At 44.6% G+C, this 27,933-nt stretch overlaps 1 protein-coding gene across 1 annotated transcript; it reads right to left on the minus strand.

The window, feature by feature from the left end:
* Window positions 1-1,088: 1,088 nt before the first annotated feature.
* LOC125461725 (golgin subfamily A member 7B-like) lies at window positions 1,089-27,381 on the minus strand. Its single transcript, XM_048550808.2, has 5 exons — window positions 27,172-27,381; window positions 19,438-19,563; window positions 13,918-14,070; window positions 7,277-7,378; window positions 1,089-2,648 (listed from the first exon to the last, which is right to left on the minus strand). Exons 1-5 carry the CDS (start codon window positions 27,178-27,180, stop codon window positions 2,565-2,567), a joined length of 474 nt encoding a protein of 157 aa, XP_048406765.1. The 5' UTR covers window positions 27,181-27,381; the 3' UTR covers window positions 1,089-2,564.
* Between the last annotated feature and the right edge of the window lie 552 nt (window positions 27,382-27,933).

Below are 27,933 nucleotides of genomic sequence, written 5' to 3' on the forward strand. Positions count from 1 at the left end.
AGTCTTAACCTGGCACACCTTTACTTTGAGACGATGCATTCTGGTCCTAGACTCTCCCACTAGGGGAGATAACCTCCCAGTGCTCACCCTGTCAAGTCCCTTAAGAATCCTGTATATTTTGATGACACCGTCTCTCATTCTTCTAAACTCCAATGAGTAAACTCCCAACCTGTTTAACCATTGCTTATAAAAAAAACCCCTCCACCCCAGGGAATCATTCTAATGAACCTTCTCTGAACTGCCTGCAAAGAAATTGTATCTTTCCTTAAATAAGGGAACCAAAACTACTCACAGTACTCCAGACATAATAAGGACAGCTGATGCTGGAGTCAGGGATAACACAGTGTGGAGCTGGAGGAACACAGCAGGCCAGGGTCTTTTCTGAAGAAGGGTCCTGACCCGAATTGTCAGCTTTCCGGCTCCTCTGATGCTGCTTGGCCTGCTTTGTTCATCCAGCTCCACACTGTGTTATCATAGTACCCCAGATGTGGTCTCACCAGCACCTTGTACAGTTGCAGTAAAAATTCCCTACTGTTCTACACCAACCCTCTTGGAATAAGGACCAACATTCCATTCACCTTCCTGGTCACCTGCTGAGCCTAGCTTTCCCTGTTTAGTGCACAAGTTCACCTAAGTCCTTTGTGTTGCAGCCTTCTGCGGCTTTTCTCCACTTATAACAATACTGTTCTCCCTTGCAAAATGAACAACTTCACACTTGCCCGCATTCTACTTTATTTGCCAACATTTTACCCACCCTACATGCATGTCTCTCCTCATTCCAGTGTAGGGGACCAACTCATGTCAGCCTATCCCTGGAGGTTCCATTGGTGTACAGCCCCCATGCCTGACAAACATAAAGCCTCTGTGGGTGATCCTGCCTGAGGGGACACAGTTTCAGAATGAACGGGTGCCCACTTAAAATACAGAGCGAATTAGCTTTCAGAAATCTCTCCCCTTGACAGCAGGAGAAGGGCAAGTTTGACTTTTGATTCGCAGGAGAGTCAAGAGTGTGGAGTTGAGATCACAAACAGATCATCCATGCATGATCTTCACGAATGGTGAAGAAAGGGTCGATGGACCAAACGGTCGACTCTTATACTTATTTATTATGAGATGCTTTATTACATACTCAGGGAAAATTTCCCGGAGGGTCTAAGACAATGCTATTCGATCGGCAATCCTACCCATTATCTTAAATTGAAAAGTACCTTTGTACCGTCCTGGGCAGTGTCAGCACATTGATCAACTGTTGAGGGGAGGGGGGAGTTGGGAAAGAGATGGGAACGTTTGCCACACAGACTGGCATTAGCATCTCCTCAGGAAACAGCTCCAGCAATTGGAGATTTCTGCCGTGAGCAGCCTTGAGGACATAATAAAGTGTAGTCGGGCACTTAAAACAACAAGTTAAGAGCAAAATACTTGGAACACTACTTGTTACTGAGTTACTCACTTTGTAATGCAGTGCTCGCTGAGAGGAAACACATGCTGTGGAAGGTTTTTAGTCTTACACCCATCAGGACAAATGCAAGAGTGCCAAATTTCTAAGGGAACAACAACTTATACGACAGGAGAAACTGATTGCCAAGTTTCTTTTGGCTGGCCCATTTAGCTACTGTATAATCAAATGTTTGAAATGGGATATTTTTGCATTTGTCCTGAAGGCTGTAAGACAAAAAAGACTTCAGCAACATGTTGTGAAAAAATTGAAAGTGGATTAAAAAATATTTGTCAACCAATTGGATGCCGGAGGTTGTATGATCATAGAATCCCTACAGTGTGGGAGCAGGCCATTCAGTCCACCAGGTGCAGACTGCCCCTCCGAAGAGCATTCCACCCAGACACAAACCCCTACCCTATCTCTGTAACCCTGCATTTCCCACGGCAAACCCACCGAACCTGCACAACTCTGAACACTACAGGCAATTTGGCATGGCCAATCCACCTGACCTGCACATCTTTGGACTTGGGGGGAGCACCCAGAGAAAACTCATGCAGACACAACGGAGAATGTGCAAACTCTATGTGGACAATGGCAAGAGAGTGTGTCCCTGGCACTGATGGGCAGCATTGCCAACCACTGAGCCACTGTGCCACCTTAAATAAAACTTCAGAGTGGCAAGTGGCTTTCAAGTTGGCTTAGGACCAGGTGGAAGAGCCACACACTGGACCAAATCCTATCCAGATCCAGGAGCAGGATTGGGGGAGTGGAGGACAGAATTCAGGAACTATTGTAGAGGAGGTCAAAATCAGCTCAGTCTTAGAGATCAACTTACCGTTAACGAACATTATTTACACTAAAAACACTTGTAAAGATATCATCATCTCCAACGTTGCATTCCGGATGAGATCAAAGTCTCTGAGTCAGCAGGACGGTGTCAACAGTTCACTTGCTTTGAGTTCCTTTTCTTCTCTTATCATCTTTCAGAGAAGGGGTCACGATGAACGTGCGATGCTCAAATACTGGAAAGTCTCGTTATTGCAAAATAAACTTCTCTTTCCCACAGGAAGGGAAGAGGCAAAGGAGCAGGTTGTTTGGTGAAGGCTATTCGGTCCGTTGCCTGATGCTAGCCCCTGCTGCAACTGCTTGTGCTGCTCCCAGTACCACTGCTGCCACTGCTGCACCTGTCCTCGTAGATCGCAATCTCAATCTGGAGGGAAGTGGGTTCAGGAAAACAGAACACCATGGGCCAGGGTTGGGTGGGGGGGGCGCAGCGGCAGACAACTTGGGAAGGCTGTGCAGAGCCATATGGCTTCATTAGGAAGGACGGAAGAACTGGGCGCAAAAGCGAAGAAATGACATGAAACTGACTGGCTGACCAGCAAGGGGAAATTGGTAAATACATGAAATAGGAAAATGTGGGGTTCTGGGTTAAAGACTGGGATGCATGCACTGGGCAACTCTTCCAAAGAACTGTCACAGGCACAATGAACTAACCTGAAACAGAGCATCATTACACTGCTGGAGGTCATTCAAACCATCATGTTCGCACTGGCTCTCCGAGCATTCTAACTTCGTGCACTCTTCCTGGAGCCTTGTACATTATTTAAACACAATCATCCAAAGCTATCTTGTGTTTCCGTCAGTCTGGATGACTGTAGAAAGCAATCACTTATATTTATGTATTTAGGGCCCTCACAGCCTGAGCACCACTTGAGAAAGTTCAGCACAAGACCCAGTTTGAAAGGTCAGCACAATGTTGAGGGGGTGATGCAGTGTCATGGATGCGTGGAGCGTTGGAGGTGATGTATAAACAAGTGATTTTCAACTCGAGAAACTGCTCCTTGGGTCACCGGGGGGCTGACGCCATTTAACCAATACCACTGCTTTTGAGTTGGCAGGGTACGCTTCACTCACAACTGCACAAGTGTTCCATTTGATGAAAAAGAAACGTCTGAGTAAAGGAGATCCAAACCCTTTTCAGTGAGCTCACAACCTCATCCTCTCCCTCCGCAGATTTATTTATTCTCTTTCGAGAGCCCTCATACTCAGCCACTCTAGTTCCTCCAGTTCAACTCTCTAAAGTCATTCTCCAAGATCCGCCCCCCCCCCCCCCCGCCCCTGTCTAACCCACAGTACTAAAACTGGCCATCAGTCAGCAGTGTTGGATCTTTCTGTGCGATATCTGGAAATCACGTTTCCTACATCGTATCGCTGCAAAACGAGTACTTTTTAAATGCCTCAGGACATTGCAAGGTCACAAAGGTGCCATGGAAATGCAGGATCTTTTATTTAAGGTGTATAAAGATACTTCTGCCATTTGAACATTGGTATTGAGCTAATCCACAAGTCACCTACCCTTTGCAATGAAAATGCCTCCACCAGCCTTCCCAGCTGTCTCAAAATCGACACACTTCATCTTATGTGCCCTTCTCATTTTTTAAGACCCATTCCTTTTGACTGGGATCCATTGCCATTTGGAGGAAGCTGGTTGCTGGGGGAGGCAATGGCCTAGTGATACTGCTGCTGGTCTATAAATCTAGATACTCAGGTATGGTGTTCTGAGGACCCAGGTTCAAATCCTACCATGGCAGATGATGGTGGAATTTGAGTTCAGCAAAAAAAAAGTCTGAAATTGACAGCCTAATGATGACCATGAATCCACTGTCAATAACTGGTGAAAATAATGCCCTTTAGGAAAGGAAACTGCCATCCTTACCCTGATCTGGCCTATATGTGACTCCAGACTCACAGCAACACGGCTGACTGTTAACTGGGCAATAAGTGCTGGCCTATCTGGTGATGCTCTTATCACATGAATGAATATAAATAAAAACTCTTTGAACTGCAAACTATGTGGTGGATCTCCGCAAAGTCACATTTTTTCAAAGCAGTCCACCTTTGTACTCTTAAATCCTGACACTCTGAATCAAGGTCTCTTCTGTGCCTGGGGATTAATATCTTGCTTACGGTGGCTAACTTCTTCTAAAGCGCAAAAGGAGGGTGATGTGGGCCGGATAGCTTTGTAAATTGTGAATAGGACTGACAGAACTGAATGGGTGCCTCAGGAATCGGGAACAAACTGCAGTCTCATGATGAACACAAATGCAATCTCTGCATGTTGCTGAAATGGGGATATTACTTTCACATATTCAGTGCAGAAAGAGGCTATTCAGCCCATAGGATCTACGTTGCTGTTTATGGGACACGTGAGCTTTCTCCCATACCACCTCCTCATCTCACCTTAACACATGCTTCTACTCGTTTCTCCCTCTTGTACTTAGCCAGATTCCCCTCAAATGCATCGAAACTGTGGTTGCAAGTTCCACGTTCTCACCAGTCTCTGGGTAAATCCTTTTTCCTGAATCACTGATTGTGTCTATATGTGACAGTCTTATGTTGACTGTCTCCAGTTCCAATTTCCTATCACTGACAAGTGGAAATATCTTCTCTCTGTCTATACCTTTGGATCCCTTCAACTTCTTAAAGCTCAGTCACCTCTCAGGCTTCTCCTCTCCAGATAAAAAACTCCAACCTGTTCAGTCTTTCTGATGGCAGTTCTCTCCAAGTTCCGGAAAATCTTTGTAAATCTTTATTTGCACCTCCATCGGAGCTTCAATATCCAATTTCCTTTGAAGAGAATGAAGGGGTTCGATAAGTCAGATGTTAGCGAAGGTGTTTCTACTTTGTGGAGCGACCCAAGACTAGGGTTAGCCACTTGATGAGGAAGTAGTCTGGATGCTACACAGACACTGCAGAGGGATAATGACAGGTTTAAGCAAGAAGACAGAAACTTGGCAGGTGGAATTTAATATGGGAAGATTTGAGGTTACACACTTTGGCAAGAAGAATAGAGGAGCCAAATATTATTTAATTGGAGAAAGACTGTGGAACATGGCATTACAGAGGGATTTGGGAATCTGGGGATCTGTACAAACCACAAAAAGCCAGCATCCAAGTCCAGCAGATAGTCAGGAATGCATGTGGAAATTTGGTCTTTATTCCAATGGGAATGGAATATGGAAATAGGAAAGTCTTACAAAAATTCTACAAGGCACTGGTTATTCTGCAACTGCAGTATAATGAACAGTTTTGGCCCTTTTATCTCGGGAAAGATATGCTGGCAATGGAAGCAGTTCGAAAGAACATTCACTGAGTTGATCCCAGGTATCGAGGGAGCACTTTATGAGGGGAGGTTGGTTAAATTGTAAAAACCAAAAGAACGGTGGATGCCGTAAATCAGGAACAAAAACAAAGTTGTTGGAAAAGCTCAGTGGGTCTGGCAGCATCTGTGGCGGAGAAAACAGAGTTAACGTTTTGGGTCTGGTGACCCTTCCTTAGAACTCACTGTGTCTCACTGGACTTTAGAAGAATGAGAGGAAACCTTATTGAATCCTACAAAGATTCTTTGGGGAATTGGCAGGGTAGAAGCAGAAACATTTTTAATCAGCAAGGCTTGTGGGGTTAGAGTTGAGGGGTCAGTGATAATCTGATCGTATGGTGAAGCAGACTTGATGGGCTGAATGGCATACTTCTGATCCTGCATTTTACGGGTTCAGAAACAGATGGCACTCACTAATAAATCCAACTGGGAGAGTCACAGAGTCAGACAGCATGAAAATGCACCCTAAGGTCCAAATGGTCTATGACAAACAGGTTTCCTAAAATGCTCGAGTCTCATTTGCCTGCATAACCTTGCAGCCTTTCCTATTCACGTACCCATCCAGATGCCGTTTAAATGTTATAATTGTAACTGCACTTACCTCTTCCTCTGGCAGCTCATTCCATACACACACCACCCTTTGCGTGAAGAAGTTACCCTTTTAAATCTTTCCTCTCACCTTAAACCTACACCCTCTAGTTTTGGACTCCCCCACCCTGAAGAAAAGACAGTGGTCATTCGTCTTATCTAAGCCCCTTGTGTTTATATAAATCTCTATAAGGTCACCCATCAGCTTTGGATGCTCCAGGGAAAAAAAATTGCAGTCTATCCTTATTGCTCAAACCTTCCAATCTCACTACATCCTTTTAAATTTTTTGGCACCATTTCTGGTTTAATAGCATCCTATAGCAGGGTGACCACAATTATACACAGTACTCCAAAACAGGCCTCACCAACGTCCTGTAGAACCTCAACATGACATCCCAGCTCCTGTATCAAATGGTCTGAACAGCAGAGGCAAGAGTGCTAAACAGCTCCAGGAGAAGTTTCTTTCTCCAGAGGGTGGTGAGAATATGGGGCACACTATCACACAGAATGATCCAGGTGAGCGGCACTGATACACTGAAACGGGAGATAGATAAACACAGAGGGAGTAAAGGATAGCATGTATGCCAACATAACTAGATCAGGAGTACCCAAACTCTGGAGTGGGGCCACAGGGTCAAGATCTTGGGATCATAAAGTCCGAGGCAGCTACAGAAGACGTGGAGCTCCGACTGCAACGTGACGGTTGTGAGATGCTTTTTCAAAGTCCACTGACTGTGAGGGGGTGGTTTAATCGTCGGTTGCTGCTTCAGCCTCTTAAAGACGTAGGCTACCCTTCTTGTGGGGAACTCCCAGCTGTTTTAAAATACCCCCACTCAACACCCCTCTCCCTGCACCCCCCGCCTCTCCCCCACTGTTGCAGGTCACTCTGGGGTCTCATACAAAGTATGAAACTTTGGGAAAACAGTTTGGATTAGATGGAATAATACGGAGCGTAAACAGATCCGTTGAAGCCAAATGGCCTGTTTCAAAGCTGGAACATGAACATATTTACCCAGGGCTGCATGTGTTGAGCACTGCATGTGGGGTTTAATAGCATCAAACTCTGAAATAAACTTGTCAAAGGATACAACACGCAGCCCTCTCTCAATCGGATCTGTAATCAGCAATCCTCGGGGCGCATAGATTTTCTCATTTTGTTCCTGAATGTATTTAGAAATCTTCTTCAAAACCTATAAAGGAACAGAGAAGCAGGTGACTCTAGCAGCATGGGCGCCACAAAGGCCATGAGACGTAGGAGTAGGCCATTCAGCCCATCGAGTCTGCTCTTCTATTCAATGAGATCATTACTGATCTGATCATCCTTAGCTCCACTTTCGTGCCTTTACTACATAGCCCTTGGTTTTCCTTACTGATTAAAAGACAGACTTGTGAAGAGTGTCTATCTATCTGAATCTTGAAAACTATAAACGCTTTGGCAAGTCATTGTAAGATTCAAACCTGTGATCCCAGAGCATTTACCCTGACCTACCATCACCTCCACATCCACAGGTTAGCAAAATCATCAGTGAACCATATCAAGGGGACACTGTGGCAAATTTGGGTTCCTGTCAGCTCAACAGTTTCAGGTCTACATGAGGAAAGAGTCCGAGGTAAAGGGGAAAATGTTTTTGTAATTTCCCAGTACTCTTTGGCAGTTACCATGTTACGGAATATGCAGCCTGAGAGCCAAACAGAAGCAAATTCAATGGTAATTTTTAGGAGAGAAATGGAGTGATACTTCAAAAAGGACAATTTGCAAAGTTGTAGGAGAACAGCAAGGGAGTGAACCAACTGGATAACGCTATGAAAAAGCCAGCACATTGTCTAAAAGCTTTGGAGTTAAGGCAGGAAACTTTTAAATAGCACAGGCGATCACCAGATTTCATTCCTTAGTTTTTCAGAAATTTCATTCACGGAATGAGGGCGTTGCTAGGATTTGTTGCCCATCCAAGGACTACTCTCAGGCCCAAGTGGAAACACCTTTCCGTCATCCACCCTGTAGACTCCTCTTAGGATCTTCTATGCTTCAATAAGATTACATATTATTCTTCTAAACATCTAAATTCTTCACAGAATCAGGAGCTCAGTCAGACAACAACCATAAAATTAATTTTAAAAATGCATTTGGGCCAGTTTCTCATGAAGTGGGTGCAAGACGTCAATTAGGAGCAGAGGTCTGAAGAGGTTGGCGTAGTTAGAGTGGGGGGGGTTAGGGATGTGAGTGGAGGATGGGTACAGAGTATGTGAAGAAGGGATGGAATTCCAGAGTTAAGGAACTTGGCTCATGAAGGCAATTTGAGGAAGAAAGGACAATGGAGTGGGCACAAGAGGCCAGAACTGGAAGAGTAGACTTTGTGGTGGACTGCAGGCCTGGAGGAGGTTGTGGAGATAACACAAAGTATGGGGATATGGAGAGATACAGACATAAGGAATTAGCATTTTAAATGAGCCAGATGGATGTCATTCCTATGGGATTCTTAATGCGGGTTGTTAGCCTGGGCTGGCTGACAGATAGTAATTCAGGAGATTCAGAGAGTTTCCTCAGTCTAGGGACTGGCTCCAAGCCCATGTACAGTTCACATGTAAAGAAAGGGTGACTTGGTCATGGGATAACAGCCTCTGAGCAGTTATTTCATTAAACTTGAGACATTGATGGATTGAGAAACGGATATCTATACTCACGTCTCTCTTTAGAAGAGGTAAAGGCTGCAGCCTCACCAGACTGATCCCTGGGATGATAAGACTGATGTATGAAGAGAGACTGGTTTGATTAAAATTATATTCATTCGAGTTTAGAAGAATGGAGGGTGGAGGGAGGAAACTCACAGAAACCTTGAAAATTCTAACAGGGCTAGACAGGTTAGATGCAGTTAATTCTGAGGAAGGGTTACTGGACCTGAATCATTAATTCTGATTTTTTTTCTTCACGGATGCTGCCAGACCTGCTAAGCTTTTCCAGCAACTTTCTTTTTGTTCCTGATTTACAGCATCCCCAGTTCTTTTATTTTGAGCAGGAAGGACGTTCCCAATGACCAGGTAGCACCGTACCAGGGCTCACAGTCGAAGGATAATGGACTAGGCTATTTAGGACTGAGATGAGGAGAAATTTCTTCACCCAGACAGTGGTGAACCTGTGGAATTCTCTGCTGCAGAAAGTGTTTGAAGGAAATAAAACATTGTGTTTTTAAAAGGGAACTGGATACAGTTCTTGGGGCCAAAAGGATCAAAGGGTATAGGGAGGGAGAGTGAACAGGACACTGAATTGGATGATTCGACATGATCATATTGAATGAAAAAGTAGGCTTGAAGGGCTGAATGGCCTACTCCTGCACCTATTTTCTTTATTTGTAAATCAATTGTTCTTTGTTCCCTGTTGCAAGACCTGGTCTGAGTGTTGCTCCAAATCCTGGACAGTGAGAATTCACAGAATCATCATAGGATCCCTACAGTGCACGCAGGCGATTCAGTCTACTGAGTCCACAATGAACCTCCAAAAAGTATCCCTCCCAGGCCCACTTCATCCCTGTGATCCAGCACACCCCATGGCCAATTCACCTAACTTGCGCATCCTCAGACTGTGGGAGAAAACTCACACAGGCACAAGGATAATATGCAAACTCCACACAGACCATCGCTTGAGGTCGGAAATGAGCCCAGGGCCTTAGCACCGTGAGGCAGCATCACTCACCACTGAGCCACCATGCCACTCCCACCAATTCGTTTGATGCACTGGCACTGAAATTGCAGAACAGCTGTCTAAAGAGACAAGAGCTGTCTAAAGCTAAAACATCGTAAAGGAGATCAAATGGGTTATTTTATACCCCCTTTTGTCTTTTTGAGACATATAAAATAATCAGAGGGTTAGATAGGGTGGATAGGGAGAGCCTTTTTCCTAGGATGGTGACGGCGAGCATGAGGGAGCTTTAAATTGAGGGGTGAACAATATAGGACAGATGTCAGAGGTAGTTTCTTTACTCAGAGAGTAGTAAGGGAATGGAATGCTTTGCCTGCAACGGTAGTAGATTCGCCAACTTTAAGTACATTTAAGTCGTCATTGGAAAAGCATATGGACGTACATGGAATAGTGAAGGTTAGATGGGCTTCAGATCGGTATGACAGGTCGGCACAACATTGAGGGCCAAAGGGCCTGTACTGTGCTGTAACGTTCTCTGTTCTAAAGAAACCATCCATCTTGGATTACGAGTATAGACCCTGAAGGAGCATTTATCATTCAGCAATGAATGCTGCAGAAGGACTTGTTGATATCGTGACATGAAGTAGGGCGCTGGCTGCTTGTGTGAAATCCAAACACCAGCACAGACCAGATAGGCTGAATGGCCTGTTTGCTCCGTAAATTCAAAGCAAGCATCAAATCAGTTCCTTCTCCCTGTTCTTAAAAGCCTGATCACCATTTCTGGAAAAAAACATCTAATTGTTCTTAAATTTCAGCAGTACAATGTGTCAATTATATTTAACGTCTGAAAAATAAAATCAAATCTGGACTCTCCTCTAACTTTTCACCCTCTGAGTCAAGGTCTTCCCGATTAATCTACATCACATTTGGCTTCATCCTGGAATTAAAAAGGTACTTTTCAAAACAGAGGGAATAAACGAGAAAGCGAGTTCCCATGTAGATTGTATTGCCATCAACAGTGGTTGTCTGTTTCTTGCAGAAAGCTGAAACATTGTAAAGGAGATCAAATGGGCTATTTTATACCCCCTGCCATGATCTCCTGGTGCCCAGGGTAAGTCACACTTTGCCAACATACCTTCTCCAGTGACTGTTCATTAAAGTAACTGAAACAGCTCCAAGAATACCATCAGTAAGGAGCCACTCAGCTGTGACTGCTGGCTAGAACAATTTTCTCAAGAGTTTGGCTTCTTGCATTAGCGAAACCCATTGGATCACAATCTCCAGTGGCCAGACATGAAGGATTCTGGTGACATGGCTGGACTGTGAGGTACAGTAGCAGACGTGACTAGACATCAAGCATTAAGTACCTACCCTCCTCTCTATCAAACACCAAGTCTCAAAACCAGTGTGCGGAGACTCTGTAAGTATGCTGCAAGCAGAAAGGAAGGTACAAGGGTGAATGGGTAAGGGCAATGGCAGCAATCCACATTCAGCAAATGTTCCAATCACATGGGAACACGCCAGTTAGAAGCAGGAGTAGGCCACTCGGCCCCTCGGGTCTGCTCTGCCATTCAGTAAGATCATGGCTGATCTGATTATTCTACATTCCCACCGACCTCTGTTAAGCTTTCACCCCTTGCTGAACCAAGAATCCATCTATCTCTGCCTTCAAAATATTCAAAGACTCGACATCCACCACTTTTTTGAGGAAGGCAGTGTCAAAGACTGATGGCCCACTGTGAGAAAGAAAATTCTCCTCATCTTTGTTTTAAATAGGTGCCCCTTATTTTGAAACAGCGATCTGAAGTTTTAGATTTGCTCACAAGAGGAAACACCCTCTCCACATCCAAATTTTATGTAAGAAACTGCTTTTGTGGAATGGCGACCTTTTGTCCCAGCATCCAAAGGGGCAGTGAAATCTCTCTATCTCAGGGGTTGATTGTTAAATGTGCACTGGCTGCAATGCCAGGGGTAACAGATGTTTCTCCACAGATGTGAATACTGGGTAAAGACTGCCTCCATTTTAATGAAAATGCTTACTCTGTGTACAATGAGTATTTTAAACACAAGGAAACCTGAAAGAAGATAGCTAGTATCTGTACCTAAGGTATTTTCAATGGACTGACATAGAACATAGAACATTACAGCACAGTACAGGCCCTTCAGCCCTCGATGTTGTGCCGACCTGTCATACCGACCTGAAGCCCATCTAACCTACACTATTCCATGTACATCCATATGTTTATCCAGTGATGACTTAAATGTACCTAAAGTTGGCGAATCTACTACCGTTGCAGGCAAGCGTTCCATTCCCTTACTACTCTCTGAGTAAAGAAACTACCTCTGGCATCTGTCCTATATCTTTCACCCCTCAATTTAAAGCTATGCCCCCTCGTGCTCGCGGTCACCATCCTAGGAAAAAGGCTCTCCCTATCCACCCTATTTAACCCTCTGATTATTTTATATGTTTCAATTAAGTTAAGACATTGGGTTTATGCTGGCTCAGACTATCTAGAATTGACATTACTTTTTCAGATTTTTAATAAAACTGATCTATATCTTGCTCAAAAAGATGGCATTCCCAATGTTTGACAGGGGAATATACTTAGTATACAATATTGAGTAATGTATTTGGGAGGTCATGTTGTGGCTGTACAGGGCATCGGTGAGGTCACCCTTGGAATACAACTCGCAATTCTGGTTGCTTTTCTGTAGGAAGGCTGTTGACAAACTTGAGATGGTGCAGAAAAAATTTACAAGGATGTTGCTGGGGTTGGAGGGTTTGAATTACAGGGACAGGCTGAATAGGCTGGGGCTATTTTCCCTGGAGTGTCAGAGGCTGAAGGGTCACCCTATTAGGGGTTTATAAAGTCACAAGGGGCATGATTAGGGCGAATAGCCAAGGTCCTTTTTCCGAAGCTGGAAGAGTTCAAAACTAGAGGGGAAAGGGTTCAGGTGAGAGGGGAAGATTTAAAAAGGACCTGAATGGTAACTCATTCACACAGTGGGTGATGCATGGCTGGAACGAGATGCCAGAGGAATTGGTGGAGGCTGGTACAATTACAACATTTAAAATGAATCTGGATGGGTACATGAATAGGAAGGGTTTAGAGGGATATGGGCCAAATGCTGGCAAATGGGACTAGGTCAGATTCAGATGGCTTGTCGGTGCAGATGAGTTGGACTAAAGGGTCTGATTCTATGCAAAATGACTCCATGATTCTACATAGATAAGTTAAGTGAGTAGGCAAAGTTCCTTAAAAAGGAATATTAAGTAAGAAAGTGCGAAGTTGACCATTCTGGCAGCAACATAAAGGAATCATCTTATCTAAATAGTTTTTTTTTCTATTGATTTGTGGGATGTTGGCATCACTGGCTGGGCCCAGCTTTTATTGCCCGTCCCTAGTTGCCCTTGAGAACGTGGTGGCGAGATGCCTTCTTGAGCCGTTGCAATCCACCTGCTGTGGGTTGACCCACAATGCCATTAGGGAGGGAATTCCAGGATTTTGACCCAGTGACAGCGAAGGAACGGTGATTTATTTCCAAGTCAGGACGGTGAGTGGCTTGGAGGAGAACTTGAAGGCGGTTTTATTCCCATATGTCTGCTGCCCTTATCCTTCGAGATGGAAGTGGTTGTGGGTTTGAAAGGGGCAATCTGAGAACCTTGGTGAATTTCTGCAGGGCATGGTTTAGAGAATACACACTGCTGCTGCTGAGCATCGGTGATGGAGGGAATGGATGCTTGTGGATGAGAGATGGCAAAGCTCTGAGATTCATGGGGATGTGGGTGTCTTTGTGCATGAATCATAAATGTTAATGTACAGGTACAGCAAGTATATAGCAAACTGACTAAATGCCAAATCCGGATCGAACTGATGGCATTCCCTTTTCATTAGAACTCTACAGCTACTAATCAATAGTTGAGACTAATATTCAAAAGAGGGGACCAGACAGGTTAGAAAGAAAGCTGTGTTAAAGTGCTGAAAGACCATCAGCTAAACCAAAACTGCCCCATCTCGCTGATCTCACAGTTTACCTGCTCAGTTGCAAAAACTGTGCACAAAACACAGAGGTTTCTCAAAGTTCCTATGATACCTTTTCATAACGGGTCTCCATACAAATGAAGATGACATAGGCAGTAATACAAGCCATGCAGCCTTCAAAATAGGATGTCCCACCGATTTTCTCTGCTTCCGCATAATAATTGTTTAAGGTCTTCACTGTTTCTTCGAAGTAGTGTCTTTCAACCTGAAATATCAACAAACAGAGACAGAGTGTTGGAGAGGCTCACTAACTCATGGTCCACTCTGTCTTTAGGCAAAACTCAGCCACTGAGAAAATTGGGGGTGGGGTAGTGTTGGGGGGAATGCTCAGTGAGGATCATATCCCTTTGATCTCACTGCAAGATTTCTCCTTTCACTGTCTGACAAACTGTGGAATCTACTGCCAGCCAGATAGGGTCCAAGCAGAAAATACACACAGCACCACCCACCCCCGCCAACCCAGAAATAGCTGCGCTTTAGCGACTCTATCTTCAACCTTCAAAGATGCCACTCCACCCTTGGACGGCAGGCGATGGGGTTAAAAGCTGAGGAATTCTGCACTACCAGCGAGGAAACATGGCATGCAGAGCTTTGTCTTAAGACTATATTTAATGCTGAAAAAAAGGTACCTGTCACAGATTTCTATCTCTCACACTAATCAGGACAGACGCACAAGTGTGAAATCTCGAGGGAACAACAACTTATACTGCATTAGAAAAGGATGCTGACTGGTTGTCAAAGCAATTTCTAACCGGTGGAGATGTTGCCAAGGAGAATGTAACAAGGAAGTGCTGCTCGTCAAATTCAAAAATGGCACAATAACTGGACATGTTTCTTTTGTCTGAGATAATAGGAACTGCAGATGCTGGAGAATCCTAGATAACAAAGTGTGAAGCTGGATGAACACAGCAGGCCAAGCAGCATCTCAGGAGCACAAAAGCTCTCTGATGAAGGGTCCAGGCCCGAAACGTCAGCTTTTGTGCTCCTGTGATGCAGCTTGGCCTGCTGTGTTCATCAGGCTCCACACTTTGTTATCTATGTTTCTTTTGTCTGTCGAGGGGAGATCCCTGCGTGTGAGTATGTGTAACTCCTCCAATCTGCACCTCACAGTTGACCTTAAATTCACGGAGTGAATTTATTGTCCACGCTTACTTGCCCACAGTGAGAAGTTGACCACTTTCCTGATTATGATGGAATGGTTTGCTGGGCTGTTTCGGAGGGTAGTTAAGAGGTAACCACATTGCTGGGGACTGGAGTCACATAAGGATTGGACTAAGGAGAGCAATTTACCTGTCCTTCTGGCCAATAGGAAACATAGATGCGATACTCCAACAGTCCAGTGTTTCCACAGCTGTCATTACAGAATCTAGCTTTTTACTTTCAGTTATTAAATCAAATGTCCTCATCAGATATGAACATATCACTCTAGATCAATATACAGACTGCAGCTGTTCATGAAGAATCAGACCATGTAGGAGCAGAAGTAGGCCATTCAGCCTGCTCTGCCATTTAGTGAGATCACGGCTGGTCTGATGATTCCCAAATCCACTTTCCTCGCTTATCCCCCTAACCCTGGCATCACTGAACAGAGAATCCCTACAGCGTGGGAGCAGGCTATTCAGCCTATCGAGTCCACACCAATCCTCTGAACAGCATCCTACCCAGATCCCCCCTACCTTGTGCCCATGCACTTCCCATAGCTAACCCACCTAGCCTGTACATCCCTGGACGCTATGGGACAACTTCCCATGGCCAGTCCACCCACCCTCCAGGTCCTAGGACTGTGGGAGGAAACCGGAGCACCAAGAGGAAACCCAAGCGGACATGGGGAGATTGTGCAAACTCTCCCCCCGAGGGTGGAATCCAACCCGGGTCCCTGGCGCCGTGAGGCAGCAGTGCGAACCACTGAGCCACCGTGCCGACACTCACTGATTAGAAATCTCTCCCTCTCGGCCTAACAATCCAGTTTCACCAGTCCTCTGTGGTAAAGAATTCCACAAATTCATTCCCCTAAGAGAAGAAAATCCTCTTCAGCTCTGTTTTAAATGTTAAATTGATCTTATCTTAAATGTTAAGATGATGCCCTCTAGTCCCCGAATCTCCCACAGCTAATTTCCACATCGACTCTGTAAGTCCCCTCAGAATCTTGTCTGTTTCAATAAGGTCACTTCGTATTCAATCAATCCCTCCTCATAAGACAGTCCCTCCATACCCAGGATCGGTCTGGTGAACCTGCTCTGGACTATCTCCAACCATTCCTTAGATAAGTGGGCCAAAAATAATCACAGTATTCCATGATCTGGCTATTGCCTTGTATGGTCTCAGCAAGATCTCCCTATTTTTACATGTCAGTCCCTATGCGGTAAAATGCCAACAGTCCATTTGCTTTTCTAGTGACCCACTGAAGGTGGACTCTCACCACTTATGCAAGGGCAGTTAGGGATGGGTAATAAATGCTAACCCAGTCAGCAAAGCCTACAGCTCATAAACAAACTTTAAGCATCAGCTAAGCCTCTACACTATTAGTTCCTTCTGGAACACCACTCAGAGTATTTGGAAGATAAGAATTTACAGGACATTAGACCTATTTAGCTCATTCCGTTGTGCCATGGTAATGCAGAGGTTGTGTTACTGGATTAATAACTCACTCATCAATTTCAGAGTCTTTCAGCCGCAGTTCAGAAAGGAAACCCAGCCACGATTCCTGCCTCCTATTGAGAGTACTTAAAACAAAAAACAAACTGAAGCAAATTAACTGGTCAGCAAGTCTAAAATGTTTGTGACAGCACAATTCTTCAACTTAATGACGCAGCTTGGGAGTAATGAACAAAGTGGTTTTTAAAAGCTTCTCCCTTTAGGTTTGTGCCAAGCTTTGTGGGGAGTATTACAGGGCAGAATCAGTGGCAACCGGATGTGAAATTTTCCAACACAAACATCGAGGCAAATTAGTGACCAAAGTGATGATTAAACAGAGGTCTGTCGTAGCAGAATTTGGCAGTAAAACCAAGGACCTTGGTAGCTTTGAAGTTTATGATCTCAGTAAGGGATCCATTAGCTCCTCCAGCACTGAGAAAGCTGCAATTAGTCAGTACAGTTTTGTGATTTGCTTTCAGGTTGATTAATTGGGACCCGATGTGCAATGCTTTGAATCCTGGATTCTGACAGTCATCATCATACAACATGGGAGGGCCACCAGTTACTATGAGGTCAACCCAAGGTGTACAATTTCAAAGTTGGAAGGAGCAAAATCAATGTGACATGTCCCAAAATGTGCTATGTACAAGGTCTTGCGGGAAGCAGAAAAGACAGAGTGGGATGGTGTGAGCGAGTGGAGGTTCCTTGTGTGACCCCTGCGATTCGCCTGGTTTTGGGAGGAGCAGGAGGAGGTTCGGGGTGTTGGGTGGGTCAGGACGTCTACTTGACTCAGGTAGATGATTTCTGAGGAGGGTTGAAACTGCACAACTCTGTAATCCAGTTGCTGAAAAATCTCAGCAGGTCTGGCAGCTTCTGTGAAGAGGAATCAGAGTTAGCGTTTTGGGTCCAGTGACCCTGTTCTGAGGAACGGTCACCAGGCCCGAAACGTTAACTCTGATTTCTCTTCACAGATGCTGCCTAGACCTGCTGAGCTTCTCCTGCAACTTCTGTTTTTGTTTCTGATATACAGCATCCGTAGTTCTTTCAGTTGTTATTCCGTAATCCAGTTCCTGGGCCAGAGGAATCCAGAATTCCCACTGGCTGAAAACCACTCAACCTAGCTCCTTTGGAAGTGGGATGCATAGGTCAGGTCCTGTGGGCCGGGGGAGATGGTGGGGTGGGGAAGGTGTTTAGGGGGTGATCTGTTGAAGGTTAGACTTTGCCCACCTCGACAGGGCTTTATGGTTACATACCCTCAGTGTTCCTGACACCCACATCACTGGGAATAGTGTCTGTCTATTGACGGTATCAGGTTACCTTATTATCCACCCCCCTCAATCAAATCATCTCTTAATCTTCTATGCTCAACAATTTGCGACCCCCTTTTCCTGCCACACCCCAATCTAGGCCAAGGACAAGGATCTAATTTTACCCACAATCCTGCAGTGATGACTAGTTACCCAAGCAGAGGCCAGGAATTACACAGAGGGCCAATAATACGGATCATTCCTCAAGCAGAACTCAATAAGACCTAGTTAGGATGGCACATACTTTGGTTACCAACTTGCTGCTACAAGGGCAGTCAGGAATACTTCTTTATTCATTCACAAGATGTGGGCATCAGTCACTGGACCAGCTTTTGTGGCAACCCCCAGTTGCCCATAGATACAAGAGAATGGCTTGTTAAGCCATTCAAGAGGACAATTCATGGTCAACGTCATTGCTGTGGATTTGGAATGACATGTCAGCCGGACCAGGTGAGAGCATTCCCTAAATGAACCAGATGCTTTTGTTTTTGACAAGCAACAGTGTATTTGTGGTCATCAGTTAATTCCAGATCCTTCTTTTTCACATTCAAATTCCACCATCTGCCCAGGTGGGATTCAAACCCGTATCCGAAGAACATTACCTGATGTTCTAGTTGACTAGTCTAGCAACAACATGCTAACTTTCTTTGTTTCCCCGAGATAGCCAGCCTGTCTCTGCCCATCCTTACCCAGTCTTCTGCACTGAAATGGAGCACAAGTGTTGTCATTGTAAAGATTTCAGTACAAACAGGTAAACAGAATTTTTCTCTGCCAGCATTCAACACACTCAGAACTACAATTTGAACTTCTATCCTTTTACACTTCGCAATGGACCAATCTTTAATTTGTTTTTTCAGTGAACATCCCACTTCTGACCTCACAATGGAAGGAAGGTCATTGATGGAGCAGCTGAAGATGTTTGGGCCAAGAACACTACCCTGAGGAACTCCTGCAGACATGTCCTGGAGCTGAGATGATTGACGACCAACAATCACAGCCATCTTCCTATGTGCCAGTGATGACTCCAACCATTGGAGAGTTTGCCCACGACACCCGCTGATTCCAGTTTCCTTGAGGCTCCTTGATGCCACACTCGATAGAATGTAGCCTTGATGTCAAGGGCTGTCACCCTCACCTCTGAAATTCAGCTCTTTTGTCCATGTTCGAACCACGGCTGTGATGAGGTCAGGAGCTGAGTGGCCCTGGCAGAAGCCAAACTGGGTCTCACTGAGCAGGTGTTGCTTGATAGCACTGTCGATGACACCTTCCATCAGTGACGATTGAGAGTAGGCCAGTGGGGCGGTAATTGGCCGGGTTGGACTTGTCCTGCTTTTTGTGTACAGGACATATCTGGGCAATTTTCCACAAGGTCGGGTAGATACCAGTGTGTAACTGCACTGGAACAGCCCTGGTTAGGGGAGTGGCAGGTTCTGGAGCACAAGTTTTCAGTGTTACTGCTGGAATGTTGTCAGGGCCTGTAGCTTTTTCAGTATTTGGTGTCTCAAATTGTTGTTTGGTATCACAGGGGGTGAACTGGATTGGCTAGAAACTGCCATCTGTGATGCAGGGGAACCACTGGAGAAGGCCACAATGGAGGCCTCTGCAAAAGGAAAATGAAAATATTAACATACCCGACTCTCCAACTCTGGTGGAAACTTGGTTTGAAATTGGCACAGGATGCCATCTGTGTAGTCTCGCTGGATGAAGACTTTTGTTGCCAACGAGGCACTCTGCCGCAACTCCTGAAGATTGTGAACCTGGAGGGGCGGGAACCAATCAGACCATGAAAATACTTCATAGCTATCAGGTCACACCCACAGATGGAGGCTTGCAGGTAAAATCACCCGAGAGCTCTTCGTACCAACTGGACCTGAGACACGGTTGGCACAAGTTGTAGGATCAGAGGCCTTGGGGAATCTAGCTTTAAATCCCAACCTCTGCCCCAAACCCCGCTGAACCTGTTTTTACCCTTAAATTTTTGCATCAACTGTTCTGAGATGTTATGACACATCCCAGGGGCAGGTGGGATTTGATCCCAGGCATCCTGTCTCAGAGGTAGGGGCACTACCACAACGCCACAAGAGAGAGCGTCGATCCTGCTTGTTTACCTGAAGGAAAATAGAATCTCAGCTTTGCTTTTCAATAAGAACTTTACCTTTTATCCTTGTCAGCTCATCTAAATCCTCCCAACAGCCACTTGGGATTATCTATTAAAAGAAAATAACAAAATGCTAGAAATACTCAGCCGCATCGATGGAGAGAGGAGATGGGCTTAGTTTCAGGTCAGTGAGTTGTCATCAAACTTCCTTTCTCTCTCCACCTCCCGGGTGAGCATTGCCACCATTTTTTATGATATGTCCAACACTGGCAATATTTCGCTCTTCAATTTTTTTTCAAAGGCTGGAAGAAGGAAGGGCAAGCGAGAGAAAGAAAGAAAGAAAGAAAGAAAGAGAAATTTCCTTCAAGATGTCCCTAATGCTAACAACTGACAGGATACCACAGACTTCTCACACCATCATTTCACCACTTAGTGGGATAGTGGCTTTACTCATCAAATCCCTACAGTGTGGAAACAGGCCCTTCCGCCCAACAAATCCATACTGACCCTCAGAGCAGTCCACCCAGACCCATTCCCCTATAACCCACCTAATCTCCACATCCCTGAACATTACGGGCAATTTAGCATGGCCAATCCACCTAGCCTGCACATCTTTGTGACTGTGGTAGGAAACCGGAGCACCCGGAGGAAACCCACGCAGACACGGGGAGAATGTACAAACTCTGCACAGACAGTTGCCTGAGGCTGGAATTGAACCCGGGTCCCTGGCACTGTGAGGCAGCAGAGCTAACCACTGAGCCACCGTGCTGCCCACTCTTCTCATTTGCAAGTCTGGACCTTAGGAAATGCACAGTAGATTATTTAGTTTGATTTTTTTCCAAACCAGCCTTTCACTTGGAGCAGTGAAGAGGGAAGGTCCATCTCTTAGGTTCCACATCTTCTTTCAAAAGTTGTCAGGCCAAAAGTGTGTGACCAAATGATTCGAATGTGAACTAAAAACTGATAGGGAATGGAACTAACTAGCAGCACAGTCAGACGGCAGTAGAAAGCCTGAGTGTTGTAGAAAGCAAAGACATGTTGCCAATGAAATAAAAACCAAAAGATGCTGTCAATCAGGAGCAAAAACCAAAGTTGCTGGAAAAGTTCAGCAGGTCTGGCAGCATCTGTTAAGGAGAAAACAGCATTAACGTTTTGGGTCTGGGGTGACCCTTCATGTTCTGAGGAAGGGTCACTGGACCTGAAATGCTAACTCTGTTTTCTGACCATTTTCTGAGCATTTCCAGCAACTTTGGTTTTCTACATGTTGCCAATGCTTTGTGTCCTGCACTCATCAGGACAAAAAAAAATGCCAAACTACAAATGATCAAGTCAATTTACACAATAGCAGAATAGGATGCTCACTGGTTTTATTATTATTCTTTCATGAAATGTGACCATCACTTGTTACCTATCCTTAACTGCCCTTGAACTGACAGTTTCAGTGTATCTGGAGTCACATGTAAGCCAGGCCATGCAAGCACAGCAGATTTATATTCCTAAAGGACATTCACAAAACCAACAATACAACGTCATGGGCATAATTACTGAGACTAGCTTTCTATTGTAGACTTAATTAATAGAATTTAAACCCTGTCAGCCACCCTGGTAGGATTTGAACTCATATTCTCAGTGAGTAATCTGGGCCCACTAGATTACTAGTCCAGTGGCATTACCACTGCAACACCAACTGGCCAAAACACTGCTATGGAGAGAGTGACAGGGAACTGTAAGCTCACCAATCTCCCACAATAATTCAAAAATGCCAATTGCTTTAGTTTACAGAGATTTGGTTCTTGATTATGGAAGCGCAAGGGTAAACAAGCCATGTTACAAGCTCATTTTATCCGATTATCCTGAATTGGTTGCTACTAACTGTTAGCACACTTGGAATTGCTCAGCAAATGCTACCCAGTTCTGGAGTGACAACTGTCAGGAGTCATTTTGCTTTGCACTTTGCAAGCGTGAGCTGTGTGGATACAGTCTATACTCTGTCTGTTACACACAAACAAAAGAACGGGCTGTTTGATTTGATCAGTTAATCATTGCGTTAAACAGCAAACCACTTGATACTGAAATTCATACAATTTTGGTTCCGGAACTGGTCACTGCACGTGGACCTCCAAGGTCCCCATGGTCAGAAAGAAAAATAGAGGGAATGTTGTTTGTGGCTCATAACAAAGATTATCCCAGTGAAAAAGGAGGATTCTAGGAAGAGGAGAAACCAACTATCATTAACCAGGGGAGTTAAGGGCACTATCAAATTAAAAGAAAAAGTATACAATGTGATAAAGCTTGGTTTTAAGCTAGAGGATTGGGAAAGTTTTAAAAACCAAAAACAAATCTAAAGAGGGAAGCATAAGCTAGTACTTAATATAAAAACGGACAGTGAAAGCTTCTTTAAATATACAAAAAGGAAGGGAAAGGCCAAAGTGTATGTAGGCCCCTTAAGAGAACAAGGCTAGGGAGGTAATAGTGGAGAACCAGCAGGGAAGTCTTCATTGTAGAGAACACTAATAACATTCTAAACTTACTAAATAATCAGGGGACAATAGGTGAGGGAGGGGAAATAAATACATTAACTATCACTAGAGTACAGGGGAAACTAATGGAACTAAAGGCCAGCTGATAGAATAATATGATCAAGCAGAGTCACCATGGCTTCAGGAACGGGAAATAACGCTCAACAAATTGACTAGAATTGGAATCATAGAGTCATAGAGTGAGACAGCATGGAAACAAGTCCTTTGGTCCAACTCATCCATGCAACCAAGGTTCCCAAACTAAACTTATCCAATTTGCCTGCATTTTGCCATTATCCCCCTAAAACTTTTCTTTGAGGAGGTAACAAGTGAGATAAATGGAAGCAGTGATGCTAATTTATTTGGATTTTCAAAAGGTGTTGATAAGGCCACACATTAGGCTATTTAATAAGATAAGAGTCCATGTTACTGGGGATGGAGGATTGACTCACTAACAGAAAACAGAGAAGGGGTGTCGTTTGCAGTCATTATTACAATGCCACAGGGATCAGTGACAGGGCTACCATTATTCACAATGTATATTCCCAACTTGGATGAGGGAAGTGAATGTACTGCAGTCAAGTTTGCGAATGATGCAAAAGTAGGTGGGAAGGCAAGTGGTGAGGGTGACACACAGAGTCTACAGATGGATATAGAGAGGTTACGCATGTGGGCAAAACCTTGGCAGGAGGAACATAAGCTAGGAAATTGTGCACTTTTTGTTTTGGCAGCAAGAATACAGGAGCTGAATTTTTTTAAATGGAGGACTACAGAAATCACCAAAAAGTTAGCATTTAAGTCAGCAGGTAATTAGGAAGGAAAATGGATTCTTGATCATTATTTCAAAAGTCATGGACTACAAAAATAGGGAGGTCTTGCTAAATTATACAAGGAATAACTCAGATTACACCTAGAATTCTGTAAACGTTTTTGGCTCTCTTATCTAAGGGAACACAAACTGGTTTTGGAGACAGTCCGGAGAACACTCACTAGGTTCAACTTAGGAAGTACAGTCTTATGGGGACAGCTTGAGTAGGTTGGGCCTATTCTCTTTGGACTTTAGAAAACTGAAAAGCAACATTACTGAAACCTTAAGGATTCTCAGGATAGATGGTGGAGAAGCTGTTTCCCCTTGAGGGAGAGTCTAAAACCGATAGGCATAATCTCAGAATAAGGGGTCACACCCATTAACAACAGAGATGAGAATGGATTATTTCCTCAGACGGTAGTGAATCTGTGGAATTCTTTACCGAGGAGAGCTGTAGAATCTGTAGCATTAAATGTAGTCAAGGCTGAGTCAGAGAGATTTTTAATCAGTAAAAGAATGAAGGGTTATAGGAAGAAGACAATAGTTAGTGGAGTTGAGGATTACCAGATTGGGGAGACAATGGCCCACTGGTATAATCACTGAACTATTAATCTAGAGACCCAGGTAACCATGGCAGATGGTGGGATTTGAATTCAATAAAATATCTGGAATTAAGGATCTAATGACGACTATGGATCCACTGTCGATTGTTGGAAAAACCCATCTGGTTCACTAGTGCCCGTTAGGGCAAGAAACTGCCACCCTTACCTGGCCTGGCCTACATGTGACTCCAGACCCATAATAATGTTGTTGACTCTGAACTGTCCTCTGGGCAATTAGGGATGGACAATAAATGCTGCCTAGCCAGCGATACCCTCATCCTGTAAATGAATAAAGGAATAAAGGATAACAGTATGAAAAGGCAAATGGCTGGTTACTTTTACATTGAGGATTCTTGACGGGTTGGTCCACTAGTACCTGCTGCTCTGGTTTTGCATGTTGATCAGCAAACCCAAAGTAAACTGGCTGGATTCATAAACACTGGCTGGAGGTACTATTCCTATCTGTGTAACCTACTGGCCACAAATCTCTACGGGATCATGGTGTTCACAAATGCCACCAACCCCCCACCCCCCAAGTCTTCCTTCCAAAATCAGATCCCAGCTCTACAGAAGTACACGACCCACTGTGATTTCTTCCCATACAAAGGCGAGGCAGCACCCCGAATAAAGATGAATAAACCTTTTTACACAAGTCACTCACATTTATAAATGTGTAATTGTTAAATAGAAAAAACCAGGTTAAATGTCGCAGGTAATTTAAATCTACATGAGAGATTGACTATCTCTACTGAATTGAATGTGCAACTGGATGTCAAACTAAAAAGTCCATCTAAGATTTAAGCACTGGATGGGTGCCTGTGTGAAGTTTCTTTGCCATTCAATTAAATTAAGTAAGGGATTCTTTTACTGGTAAATGCCTTTAAAGCAGGCGAAATATTTCCCAATGTAATTACAAAAATAGATTACATTTACAATTAGCTGCAGCATTGGTGAAATACCAGTTGTGGTTCAGTAGATGTTACCCTCATCTCTGAGTCAGGAGGTCATGGGTACAAATCTAACACCAGAGACTCGAGCTGGTAACCTGAGAAATGAGGAACTATGGACGGTGCTGTGTAAGAGAGGAGACACTAAGCTGAGAACCTGTCTGTGCCCACAGATGTTTGGAAAAGATTCTGTGGTGCTATGTTTAAGGACACTCTGGGAACTATCCCCCGTACTCTGGGACTGACATTTACCTCTCATTAAAATGAAGGATTTGGTCATTATTACACAGCCATTTGTGGGATCTTGCTGTGTGCAAATTAGCTGCCTCAACTTCCGACAGTAGAATAGTGACTTTGTTCCAAAGCCATGTCACTGGCTGCAAAGTCGTTTTGGAATATCATGAATTTTCGAAACAAGTTCCATAATTACAATTGCTTTGTTTTTAAGAACTTCTACTTATCCACCCACCAGAATGTCCCTGCTGCACTAAGACCCCTTCACTTATGACCAGTACTTGGCACTGCCTAATCACTGGCTCCCAGATTTCTCTGTTCTCCCCTCTATTAGCTTCCTATCTTGGTGTTTTCCCATAATACTGGGCTTCACTCAAAAATAACAGAGAGCTTCAGAGCAGGAATCCATTCAGCCTCTTGTCTCTGGACTGGCCCTCCAAACGTGTAACTCACTCTGTGCCGTTCCCCACCCTTTCCTCGCACACTATTCCATCTTTGCGAACAGTCCCATTCCCTTTCGAAATCCTTGACTGAATCTGCCTCCAGCACACTCTCAGGCTCTGCATTTGAGATCCTAACAGCTCACTGCAGGCTCAGTCCTTGAGAACATCCAAGGCAGAAATTGATAAAAATTTCTGGATGTTAATGATGTCAAGGGATACAGGAAGTGCACGGGACAAATGGAGCCAAAGTGGAAGATCAACTCAGGCATTCAGGAGGACAACAGATGACTATTTGGAGAACAATAGTGTGCAGTGACATGGAGAAAAGCAGGAAATTTGCACTCCGGAATGATGTTCATTTGAAAAGCCAGTGCAGGCTAAATGGCCGAAATGGTCTTCCTCAGTTCTCTGATCTGCTTGAAATGTAGAGCAGGGTTAGGGTCACAATGCTCAAGGGTCTACTGCTCCCAAATCTCTTCCCCCCATCAGGGGTTTTCCCCACCTCACATCTGGGGCTGTTGTGGACTCATTGAGTCTGATCCAATAGCTCCATCAGCAGTGTATCATGAGACAAATGATTAAACTGAGACAGACACAGGTAAGTTTTTAAAAGTTCTGAGGAAGGGTCACTGGACCCGGAATGTTAACTCTGATTTCTTTGTTCACAGATCCTGCCAGACAGGCTGAGCTTTTCCGGCAATTTCTGTTTTTTTTTGTTGTTTCTGATTTACAGCATCCTCAGTTGTTTTGGTTTAATTGCATTTTTAAAATGTTACACTTGACAAAGCAACCAGGAGTATCACTTTTATTTCTGCACTGATACACGTCTGCCGACTATACCTTCATCTGCAAACAAACCTGTGTGCCATTACTGTAGATATGTAGAAAGATGCAGAAATTCTCCCTCAAGAAGTCACTTAAGGATAAATATTTGAGCTAAGGTATCGTCTCACTGAAGCAACGGGGACTGCACTTCCAATATGTGAAGCTTAAATAACAGCTGATACCACATTTGTTATTTATTGCCAAACACAATTTTTGGAACATTTTTTTCACTGAAGTCAGAAGGCTGCTCTGCCAATGAATCACATGCTCCTGTAAGAGAGTACAAAGGTCATGCAAAATCTGGCCTTTCTTTCCTTCTTCAAACAATCCTCTTGTCAATCTTTCTCTTTCCATCCCTTTGTAAGCAACAGCTGTTTGTGCTTTTTTTAAACAGAGGAAATGCGTGATTAACGCTGAAGATAGACAATTTTATTATATCTCTACAGCAACATATGCGGGTCCATCGGGGAATACAGCCTCTGAACGAAACTGTTTTTCGACAAATAAATGCATAATTATGCAAACACACATACATTTCTAATTTTTAAAATGGGCAAAATCTAAAATGCAATCACAACGCGCGGAGTGAGCTATCATCTTCCGTGCCTGATGCTGGATTGCCCAGGAAGGCCGCGTTTTGGAATCGATCCCAAACAAAGAGGGGCAAGATTTGAGATTCCCTCGTTACAAGGGATCTTGTCCCTCATTCAACCTCCCACCCTGTATTTGCAGCAATGCAATAGGCTTAGGGATGTCTCCTTGCTCCCGGTGTTATTTTTCTTGCCCCCCCCCATATGAATGTGCAACTCCCCCTTCCCCGCGGCTCGGACTCGGGAGGCTGCATTGAAGCGAATGCACGGCCCAGCGAATGAGCAAATGTTCCCCTTACCTCGGCCATCTCCGCAGCGCGATGCCCGGGCGGACGGCCGCTTGTTTTTTTTGTCGCTGCTCGCCCTGCGCCACCGCCTCCGGCTTGATTGACAAGCCACCAGCTTCCAAAGGGACACGGTTACCCCGGCAACCGCCGCTGATTGACAGCTGCCGCTGGACCTTGGAGTGTTTCCCCATCCGTTACCCCGGCAACCGCTGCTGATTGACAGTTGGGCCTTGGAAGGTTTTCCCCATCAGTGACGCTGGCAACTGCTGCTGATTGACAGCTGGACCTTGGAGGGGTTCCCCCATCCGTTACCCTGACAACTGCTGCTGATTGACAGCTGGACCTTGGAGGGGATTTCCCCATCTGTTACCCTGACAACAGCCACTGATTGACAGCTGGGCTTTGGGGGAATCCCCCATCAGTTATCCTGGCAACCACTGTTGATTGACAGCTGGACCTAGGAATAGTCCCCCCATCTGTTACTCCGGCAACCACTGCTGGTTGACAGCTGCCACTGGACCTTGGAGTGTTTCCCCCATCTGTTAACCTGGCAACCACCACTTATTGACAGCTGGACTTTGGAGGGATTCCCCCATTAGTTACCCTGGCAACCGCTGTTGAGTGACAGCCACCGCCAGACCTTGAAGGGGATTGCCTCACCATCACCCCACGGTATCGACAACGGGGCCATTGCAAACACAGGTGACCTTCAGAATTGCAAAAATCCCCATATGGAGAAAGATGATTTATGTAATGTATGTAACTCCTGGTGCA

Source organism: Stegostoma tigrinum, chromosome 20, assembly GCF_030684315.1.
Source record: "Stegostoma tigrinum isolate sSteTig4 chromosome 20, sSteTig4.hap1, whole genome shotgun sequence".
Taxonomy (NCBI): Eukaryota; Metazoa; Chordata; class Chondrichthyes; order Orectolobiformes; family Stegostomatidae; genus Stegostoma; species Stegostoma tigrinum.

Bases quoted from the DNA above. Each gene is read 5' to 3' on its own strand.
- LOC125461725 (XM_048550808.2), bottom strand. The intron at 14,071-19,437 runs GTATGTTAATAT...TTGATATTTCAG, and splicing joins CACCAGAGTTGGAGAGTCGG to GTTGAAAGACACTACTTCGA. The intron at 2,649-7,276 runs GTATCCTTTGAC...ACTTCCCTCCAG, and splicing joins TTGAGAGAGGGCTGCGTGTT to ATTGAGATTGCGATCTACGA.